We start from the raw sequence: 11,421 nt of genomic DNA, 5'->3' as shown, positions 1-11,421 counted from the left end.
TATTTAATATAAACGATCTACGGTCCCTTCGGTTAATCCTGTTAAGTTAATTCGAGTTAATTAATATTTGCTTAGGGGAAACACAAAAAATATGGCACCACCGCGGTTCTTTTCTTTGCTCCCAATCAGTTTCCACCACGGGCATTATCTGTCAAAATGAAATTCAAACGTCAAATGTCACTTCTCTTTATTTACATTCGTGTTTTGATAAGGATGGCGTCGTAAATCTGAAATTCCCATTAAATTACCAAAAAAATAATTAAAAAGAAGCACTTTAAAGATGCCCGGCACAATTTTGGAAAACCTAAGCGGCAGAAAACTGAGCGTTTTAGTGACCATATTACTTTTAAGTCAGCTAGCGTGTTTCTTGGTCGGTTTGATATCGCCTAGTCCGGCCAGCTCCCAAGGGATCCTGTCCACGATTTGTGTGGATAAAAACCCAAAAGTCGACAATTTTACGAAATGGTTCAGTAGACAATGTGCTTATAAAGTCGACCTGAGCCACCCGGAGTCTACAAAGAGCTTGCAGGCCAAGGAGCTGGTAAATATTATTTCCTAAGTATGACCATCACCACTATAAAAGTGGTTTTATAGGTTTTTGTGGTGGAAATGCCCCTTTATGAACAAGACTTCTCTCGCTGGCAACAGAGCTTGGTCGGAGTCCTTCAAATCGACATGGTGTACAAAAAGGGGCAGAATCTCATTAATAAAATGATGGAGCTTACTTTCGACGCTCGCCTTGCTGTCAGTGATAAACTCGAAGGGGGAGGCAAGAGTGCCTGGACTTATTATACCCATGCAATTACTAAGAGGTAAGTAGTCAAAATGTTTACAAATATAGTCCATAAAATAAAAACAAAAATTCTTAAAACTGGTAAATTTTTTATTGTGGGTCCCATCGGGACCGTCGACAGTCTATAGACTGTCTATTGAGGTCCCATAGAGTGTTGTCTGTTCCAAAAGTATAGAAATGATCAAATGAGCTTTTTTTTTTTTTTTTTTTTTCAAGTACTTTATTGTCGAAAATTTGGTACATGTACACGAATTTTATTGACAAAGCTTCAGAAAATAAATACAATCAAATCAGATTTTACAAAACAAATATAAAAAATTTATACAACATATAAAACAATACATGCATGTAGACAAAGGTAGCAGAGATAAAGGGACACATAAAGGTATGTTCAAAATTAAAATTAACAGATTAAAAACTTAGCATCCACTACACAACATCCTCAGCCTTAAAAAAGTCTTCAATCGAATAAAAGGCTTTTAGAAGCAAATATGACTTCAGTTTACAAAGAAACTGGCGCAAAGACTGAACACTTCTTAATTCCACGCTAATGTGATTATAAATCATTAAACCACGATATATAAATGAATCTTTGATAGATGTAAAATGAGGAATAGGAAGGGGAATATTATTAATCTGTCTGGTAGGATAACTGTGATGTCGGATTGGAAAACTGTTCTTATTTTTGAATATTAAACATGCAGTTTCCAAAATAAATAATGATGGTAGGGTCAAAATACGGCTCTCTTTGAAAAGATTACCACAATGCATTCTAGAATGGGCCCTAAATAAACTTCTGACAGCCCTCTTTTGCAGCACAAAAACAGACTGAAACAGATAATTTGAACATGCACCCCAAAATGGAAGAGCATACCTTAAATGCGACTCGAACAAAGCAAAGTACACATCACGAGCAACATTTCTCCCCAGTTCATGAACGGTTGCCCTAACAGAGAAGCAGCCAGAAGCAAGTTTTTTATTTAACTTTATTATATGGTCAGAAAGCTTTAAATCTTTATCAATGACTAAACCAAGAAATGCAGAATTGTCTACCATGTCCAATGCGTTCTCACCAAAATCAAGACTCTCAGCTTGAAAATTGAAACCAATAATGTGGGACTTTGACATATTTAAGCAAAGTTGATTGGAATCACACCATTGCTTTAATTTCAGGAGATCGGCTGCAACATCTCTGACAAGCTGCTTGGGATCTTTATTCGACCATAAAACCGTTGTGTCGTCAGCAAACAATGTAAAATGTCCACATATGCTAAGAGTAATAAGATCATTAATGTATACAAGAAATAGAAGGGGACCAAGAACTGACCCCTGTGGAACACCACAGGGAACACCAACATCCACAGACTCCCTACCAGAAAAGTCACCATTAAGGTACACAGACTGCTCGCGACCAGTTAAACAGAGTTAAAAACTGCCTGAAGGCAGACATAAAGGAGGTCAATTCTCATAAAAAAATTTTATAAAACATGATTCTTTCCTTTTTTAAGCAGATAAATTATTGATTGTCTTCAAATTTTCATTAAAACTGGAGTAACAAAGTCCATAAAGTAAAAAATTACTTTGAAAGCCGAAGAATGAAGTATCTATTATTATTAGTTATTAGAATTGTATGTGTAGTTAATGAATAAACTTCAGGAGAAAGGGTGAGGTATTTGACCCAGGAATTGGGAACAAAAATCCCTGGAAGAATTGAGGACATTCTGTCCAAGTTGGGATTTTTGGTCCAGGAAATTTTAAACAAAATCCTGGAATTCTAGAAATAGTTTCAAAATTAATGGGCATAAAATTGTTATTGTCTTTTTGTTAATTTTTCCTCAGTTAGTTGAGGTAAACTTTTGAGGAATTTTTTCCACAAAACATGGTATTTTGTCCGAGTGTGATTTTTTTTAACTTAAAGTAATTTAAATGTATCTAATACTGTTTTGATAATATAATTTAATTTACCAACAATACCCGTGAATAAATAAATATTGTCATTTTAGGTACATGGATTGCATTTTCAACGATACCACCATCAAAAACATGGAAGGCTACCCGTACAACTGCACCATGGTTCCCCTATTCGAACTCGGTTCTCTGTACCACGACTACTACCTACTAAATCTCCGATTGCCTTACGACGACGCACAAGAACTCAACACGCAACTGCTGAAAATCGAAGATATTTACTTGCACACCATACATATGAACGGTGGATTCACGAAGGTGTGGGTAAGCTTAAAAACTATATTTTTCCCAATTATCGTGGGCATCATGATCTGGTTCTGGAGGAGGGTGCACATTTTGGCCAGGACGCCCGCTTTATTGGAGTACATGTTAATATGCCTCGGAGGCGCTTTGGCTTTCTTAGATCTCCCTCTGGAGTATCTCACCTTGTTCTTTGACATGCCTTATATGCTCTTCCTCAGTGATATTAGACAAGGGATCTTTTATGCGATGCTTTTGTCTTTCTGGTTGGTGTTCACCGGGGAGCATATGCTTATCCAGGAGAGTGGGGATCGCAACAGCTTGAAAAAATATTGGAAACACTTGAGCTCGATTGGAGTGGGTTGCGTCTCGTTGCTCATATTCGACCTGTGTGAGAGAGGGATGCATTTAGTTAACCCTTTTTACTCTGTATGGATCAGTCCGTTAGGTACTAATTTGGCCCTTAGTTTTGTCATCTGTGGCGGCCTATGCGCCGGCATTTACTTCATATTCCTATGCTACATGGTATGGAGAGTCTTTAAAAATATCAGCATTAAAAGATCAGTGTTGCCCAGCATGACTCAGGCTCGTCGTCTACACTACGAAGGCATAATGTATCGTTTTACGTTCCTTATGGGGGCCACATTGGTATGCGCCGGTGTTACAGTGGTGTCTTTCCTGTTGAACCAGTATAACCAAGGGGAACACCATTGGGATGACAGTATGGACATCGAATGGACATCGGTCGTTCACACGGGCGTTTATGGGATGTGGAACATTTATATTTGTGCCCTGTTGATGCTTTACGCTCCCAGTCACAAGCAGTGGCCCTCGGAGCCTCAATGCACCGAAGGGGAGGAGGTTGAGTTCAGCAGATTGTCCAGTGAGACCACCACTACTCCCAACGAGATATCCTCTCTTACTTCCTTTGTTGCTAAAGCGAATATTGAGTAATTTTTAGAGTTTTGTGACTTATTAGTTGAGATATGATCTATATGTTTTACTTACCGTTGAATCTCTAATTAGATAATAGTACTTCTGTGTGATATTTTAGGGCAACTTTTTTTTTACGAGTTTTATTATAATCAAAATAGCAAGTAGTTTTGGTATTTTTATAATCCTATACATTTTTCACTATAATTATAGCTCCTTCCAATTTAAAAGTAGTATGTACTTAATTTGCGCAATATTTATACAGTATTATTTGGCTTTTGTGATTTTTATAATATAGTTATAGGAACTGACGCATATTATTCAATTAGCAATAATATATCTTTAAATATATTATCTAAATGTGGCAAATTTGGTCTTTGTTATGTTTCTTTTATGGGGGGTACCTACTGCTTTTTCAGGTATTTTTGGGAAGTAAGAACTGCCCAAGGTACTACTCATTCTTCACCATTCTCATACTGTAATAATTTAACACATATTAAGCATTTTAAGTGCCCCCATGCACTCTCCAAGAATCCTAGATCAAGAATTAGGAAATTAGGCAGGAAATCTCGAAGAAGAACCTCAACATGTCTGTAGGAACCTTGAACAGTTAAAATATGACTCCAGAGAGAACTCTCGTAAGAATTTATGAACGCAGAAGAATTGGAATTAAATACCAAGAAGATGCTTAAGATTACTTCAAGCTCTTGTAATTAAAGTAAAATTTACCTGAAATACTCTGGAACAGGTAAGAAGTTATTTTAAATGTATGCAATAAAGTGCAAAACATTTTTAAAAGCCCAAGAGTACAAGAAATATCTGAATAACTAATAATTGACTTCATATTCTAGAAAAAGGAGTAAAATGGAAAATTACGTTATCTAGTCCGGAACAGATAACAAATGGTTTTAAACGTCTAGGAGATGTGAACCATTACCCCAAATGCCTGGAATCGTATGAAAAATGATTTGAAAAGTCCTAGAATAAAAAAAGTGCCTCTACAACCCAGAAACGTTCCAAATCAAATTATTTATAAATGCCAATGCACAGAAAGGTTACAATATTCATAGGGATAAGAATTGCCTTTGAATGCCTGTAATAAAATTGAAAATTTCTCTCCTGGAACATACAGGAATATGTAAAGAACAACGTTAAAGCCCAAGAAAACCAGGAGGAAGGAAATACTACGAAGGATGAAACTGTCTGCCTGGAATAACATTCAAAATTACTTCAAATGCCTGTAATTAATCAAAAAATGACTTGAAAAGCCCTAGATTACAAGGTGTGTGTCAATAACCCAAAATAAATAGGATTTGGCTTTAAATTTCAGGGAGCGACTAAAAATACCTGAATTGCTTGGAATAAAATTGAAAATTATTACTGTCCATATTCCAGAGAGAAACTTCAAATATGTGGAATTAATTTGAAAATTATCCCAAATAGTCTGGAATGCACGAGAAATTCTTTCGAGTCTCTGGAAGATGGAAAACCAACTTTAAATGCCTGTTATAAAGCAAAAAACGACTTGAAAAGTCTTAGCAGAGAAAAACAAACCACCGAGAAGCGACAAAACCCGCATTTACCGTTGATTTTCTGGGGTCCAATTTTGGTGCCCTTGAGCGGGCTTAAATGACTGGCGCTACATATTAAGTAACGGAGAAAAATCGTTTTGGCAATTTAATAGTTCCGTACACGGAGAGAAATACGACAATTAATAGATTAAAAATTTTATTAGGAATTTGAAATCAAAACTATAACATTATTTTACTGTTGGTATAGGTAAGTTATTACGACTATATTTGGGTTATTGAGTTATAAGTGACACGGGAAAAAGGAAACACGCAACAACTTTTTAATTTTTCGTCTTAGTTCTGTCATAAGGAGAATTTTTTTCGGCAATACTTTGCTCGGCCAACGTTGCTGGTTTCATAATTGCAGGCTGTATTAAAATATCTAAAAAGAAGAAATATAATAGATACAGAATATATTTTTATGTGCAAAATAGGGTTTCAAGCATAAAATTAATATTAGTTAGTAGGTAAAAATTATAGTTAAGTTAACCCATCAAAAGCTAACCTGATAGAATTTTTATGTCCTTTTCCTTTGAGACTTTTTTTGGCGGTCCATCCTCAAGCTGTTAACCTTCACAAGTCCTTTTTGTGGGATTAGGAAATAATGTTGGTAACGCGTTAGGTGACAAACGCTTTCTTGAGGGCCCTGCACTATAAAACTTTTCATTAAAATGGTACTCAAAGAGCTTATAGTTCCTGGTAAGTTGTTCTCTAGGTATCGAAAACAAGTCTGTTCTATAGCAAGCTGCCATCCATAACTTGGGACTAAAAGTCATAAAATTACACGTTTAATTCAAAAGCTAAATTTATGTATTTTTTTTTAATTACTGCATAGATAAATACCTCTAATTACTATAATTACGAATTTAATAAAAAATAAATAATGAATTACTGTAATTACGAAAAACAAAAAAAGAAACAACTTATTTTGAGTGGAAACAATTAAAAGAAAAGTTGAACTTACAGATCTTCTTCCTGCGGAAAAGCAAAGAAAGAAACACCACACCCTGTCTTTGAATGACATCCACGAAAAGCACAGGTATAAGGCATATTATAAAAGTTTTTAATAAAATAAAGAGCACAATGACAACACACACAAAAAATAAACACAGAGAAAAATTCAGGCAACACTTGACTAGACTAAACTAGGCGTCGAATATTACCGGACTAACCGACGGCTGGCAGGGGACCGGCAATAAGACAGGTATACCAAATAAGCTCGCACATGCGCAAGAAAAATCGGTCCTGGCTTTGTCCCTTCTCGGTGGTTTGTTTTTCTCTGGTCTTAGATTACAAGAAGTGTCTCAAAAACCTACAAGAAAATTCCAGCGAGACACTTAAATATAAGTACCTCAAATGCCTGGAATAAAATAAAAATTTATTCCAATTAGTGTGGAACATGTAAAAGACATGCAAATGCCTGGAATACATTAAAAAACTACCTTCGAATCCTATGAATACAATATAATTTGTAAACAATCAAGAACGAAGGAGAATTGACGTCATTTTTCAGGGGAAAACTTGACGTGGTTGACATCAATTTGAAATGACTTTGAAGCAAATAAGATATGACTTGGAATGCCTGTAAGAAATACTTCATGACTCGGACAGCAAGAAGAAATCTATAAAATGACTTCAAATACTTTGAATTGAATAGAAGCTTGAGGGAAGCTCGAGCTTAGTACGTCCGACATACGAATGCAAGTGGCTTTAATACAACGCAAACATTTCAAATTGCAAATATACTCCTACTAATGCCCTTGGCTAACTATAGTCCAGGACACCTAAGAATTTAATTGGTTTACCATTAAAGGCCTCGGTGTGAAAAACATTGAATACATTTTGCCCTCATTTACAGGGAATTTATTGGAGGTAAATAAACCAGTCATATCCTCCTTCAGGATGTCAACTTTTTCACTTGCATTCTAAGGTATCATTTATAAATAAGATTATAAGAGAATACCTTTGATCCCTGTGGAACCTTATGCATATTCCTTGTATTAGTTGGTTTTGTGTTAAAGGGTTTAAAAGAGAAGATTCGAGGATAAAAAAGCTATGCTTGCAGAAGGTGATGGGAGCATATTCCTCAGCTGGAAGATGTAAAAAATTACTTCCAAATATACCCAAGAATTACAGGATACAAAAGCCTTTAAACCAGTGCAGGATTTGACATTAGAAAAATGTATGACTCGTTATAGTAGTAGAAAGAGTCGGTATGGTGGGACCTGTAAAGTGCTGCAAGATCTGTTTACTGCTGCAGTTGGTTTAACCTTGGGGAAAGTACTAAATTGTATGAAGAGTTGTGATAGAAAGGGAGAGAGGCAATTACCCATGAAAAGCATTTTGTGCCACGCAAAGCTTTGTTAATTTAATTATTTCTTGGATATTATCGAAATCGTTACATTCACAAAAGTTTAATCAGATATTCCAAAGTTTCTGGTATAGAAATGCTTGGGAACAAAGAAGATACATCGGAAGAGACGAGAATTTAATTTTCACTTAGAATTGAATTATCGACTTTTGAAATAAGCTGTTTTTGAAAGAGAAAGAAGAAAGAAAGAAAATGTGCTATTTTACGTAAGACAACAAAATCTTGTGTACAAGCATCCTAAAAACTAAAAAATTCCAAATTCACTTTAAATTTCAAACAAACATAACATCTAAAACACTTTACCATAAAATTTACACACATTACCAAAATTAATCATAACAAAACAGATTGAGAAAAAAAAAGCATCTTTTTGATAAATTTCATTAAAAAATAAATAAAGCTGTCAATAAAACAGAATTTAGAAGAAGTAAATTAAATTATTTAACAGGAAACAAAACTAAAACACTAAAATGATGTCAGAGCACAGGTTAAAAGGTATCATTAAAAAAATCGTCAAGGCTATAATATGCCCTGGATAATAAAAGTGATTTTAATTCCTTTTTGAATCTCTTAACTTCTAAAATTTGTCTGATACATAGAGGAATATGGTTGTAAATTTTTTTGCTAAGGTATATAAGTGAGTTCTTGGTGAGGGAGGATGTAGGGATTGGTAAGGGAAAATCGTTAACCTGGCGAGTCATATGACCAGTGTTAGAGGGTTTGACATTCATAAGGTAATTTTAATGTCTCAAATTGCTTTGCTAAAAACTTTGAAATGTTGTTAGTTGAAGATTCTATAGTGGAGACAATTGGTCTCATTTTATTGCCAGGCCTATGGATTTTTGGTAAACGATATAATTTTAAAATTGTTGGGTTCGAATGTTGTAACTTGAATTTATACGAATCTTTTGTAATCGTTTAATGCTTTTTTTTTAGAAATCAATATATAAATGGGCCATTCTTAATAAGATCATCTACACGTTTTAAATGTCTTGGTATGGTTCCTTCCATGCGTCTGCCGCATGCGACGGCCACACTGCGACAGCCGCATGCGGCAGCTGGTCAATCGGGTGGTTCCTTCGGATGCTACGCGACAGCAAAGGTTTAAGGTGCTAGGTGCAAGATGGATGATCTCGTGCTTTATTTATTGTTGAAAAAAAAAGACGATGACGAAATATTATCATATTTGGCCAACGAGAAAAATAGCAATGCTCCTGTAAATCCAATATTTAAAGAAAGGCGTTCTGAGGGATGTTATAATACACTGATAAATCGACATCTGATTCAGGATGAAGTGAAATTTAGAGAATATTTTAGGTTGAATAAAGCACAGTTTAACTTTATTCTGGACTTAATAAAAAACGATATAAAATCTGAGCCATACAACCGAGTTCAATATCTATTGAACGCTCTCGCGGCTGCGGCTACACTGCTTCTTGGCTAGTGCAGCCGCAACGATCGCAGTCGTTCACGACTGACGCTCGTGGCCGCCGCGTGGAAAGAAACGGTTACATTTAAAAACACGGTTAGCGGTATGCTGCGGCCGTCGCATGCGGCAGACGCATGGAAAGAACCATACCTTTAAATAGCACCCTTGTCAGCTTTTAAATAGAAACAATGGTTTTCTCTCAGTCAACACTTACTATAATCTCCTCCAGGTTCTATTTGTAGTTTAAAATTGGTGCAAAGTTAAGGTCCTCATCAAGAACATCAAGTTCTTTTTTCATTAAAAGACTAGGAGGACTGATTTTCAACGATATTAATTGGTTTTTCCTTTTCCCGAAGATGCTCACACGTGTTTCTCTAACATTGTTAGCGAAACACGCGTCGAGAGTAAAATAAAGAGTTTTGGTTACTGGGTAAAACTGTCTCGTGTTTTTAGCGTCAATATTATAATGATTTTCGTTGATATTTTTGTGCGAGAAGTAGATAGTTTAAACATGCAGTTTTCACAACTAAACACTTGTTAACTATCAACAAGTCAACAGTCTTGGATCTTGTTCTAGCACAGGATTTTTCTACTGAAAGCTAGTAGACCATTTTTCGGTTCATATTGTATTTCTTTATATTAATTTGAATATTGCGATATCAAGGATGGTCTTGGATATGATGGATTTTACGAGACATAGAGTCAAGTACACGCCGGAATGAGAGAGAAGCAACAGAAAGACATAGAGACAAAGAGAGTCAAGGTCACATCAATCTCATGTCAAAAATCACGTCGCACTAGAGAGAAATGCAGCGACTCGTACGAGAGAGACATACATGCACGAGAGAGAGAGAGAGAGTCAAGGTACAACTCAATGTGACGTCGCACAAGAAAGAAATGCATCGACTTGCAAGTGAGGAACGGAGGCAGACATGCACGAAAGAGAGAGAGTCAAGGTCACGACGCACAAGTAGCACAGTGAGAGTTTACGTCACTTTAAGTACAGCGACTTGCACGAAAAGTAGAAACAGACATTTACGAGAGAGACACTCAAGGTCACGTCCTACAAGAAAGAAATGCAGCGACTCGCACAAGATGTACAGAGACAGACATGCACGAGAGAGAGATAGTACAGGTCACGTCGCACAAGAATGAAATGCAGCAACTCGCACTAGAGGCAGACATGTCCAAAAGAATCAAGGTCAAGTCAAGGTTACGTCGAACAAAAGAAGAATGCAGCAAGTCACACGAAAGATACAGAGACAGACATGCACCAGATCTCTCTCACTTTCATTTGACCTTGACTTTAGACAAAGTCACGTCGCACAAGAGAGACAGGAAAACATGCACGAGTGAGAGAGTCAAGGTCACTTCGCATAAGAGAGACAGGCAGACATGCACGAGAGAGACTCAATGTCACGAAATCATGTCGCAAGAGTGAAATGCAGCTAGACTCATCACAGACATACACAAGAGTGAGTCAAGGTCACGACGCCAAGAGTCTAACGTCACTTTAAGTACAGCGACTTGCACGAAAAGTAGAGACAGACACTCAAGGTAATGTCAAGGTCACGTCTTACAAGAAAGAAATGCAACGACTTGCACGAGAGGTACAGCAACAAACGTGCACAAGACAGTTAAGATTACGTCAAGGTCACATCGAACGCGCGAGGTTAAGTCAATGTCATGTCGCATAAAAAAGAAATGCAGGGACTCGCACAAAATGTGCAGAAACAGATATGCACGAGAGAGAGACAGACATGCACGAAAGAATCAAGGTCAAGTTAAGGTTACGTTGAACAAACAAAAAGAATGCAGCAAGTCACACGAAAGATACAGAGACAGACATGCACCAGATCTCTCTCACTTTCATTTGACCTTGACTTTAGACAAAGTCACGTCGCACAAGAGAGAGACAGGAAAACATGCACGAGTGAGAGAGTCAAGGTCACTTCGCATAAGAGAGACAGGCAGACATGCACGAGAGAGACTCAAGTCACGTCAAAATCACGTCGCAAGAGTGAAATGTAGCGAGACTCGCACGAGAGGAACAGAGACAGACATATACAAGAGTGAGTCAAGGTCACGACGCCAAGAGTCTAACGTCACTAATACA

The 11,421-nt window shown here is 36.7% G+C and overlaps 1 protein-coding gene across 1 annotated transcript; it reads left to right on the top strand.

The window, feature by feature from the left end:
* The first annotated feature begins 181 nt into the window (after nt 1–181).
* Nucleotides 182–4,303, top strand: LOC126737866 (protein wntless). Its single transcript, XM_050442939.1, has 3 exons — nt 182–541; nt 595–812; nt 2,797–4,303. The coding sequence occupies exons 1-3, from the start codon at nt 281–283 to the stop codon at nt 3,953–3,955; spliced, it is 1,638 nt and encodes a 545-aa protein (XP_050298896.1). The 5' UTR covers nt 182–280; the 3' UTR covers nt 3,956–4,303.
* The last annotated feature ends 7,118 nt before the right edge of the window (nt 4,304–11,421 follow it).

The sequence above is a fragment of the Anthonomus grandis genome, chromosome 6 (genome assembly GCF_022605725.1).
Source record: "Anthonomus grandis grandis chromosome 6, icAntGran1.3, whole genome shotgun sequence".
NCBI classification, from domain to species: domain Eukaryota; kingdom Metazoa; phylum Arthropoda; class Insecta; order Coleoptera; family Curculionidae; genus Anthonomus; species Anthonomus grandis.
The sequence above is the reverse complement of the archived record's forward strand: the minus strand, read 5'-3'. Positions and strand labels throughout refer to the sequence as shown.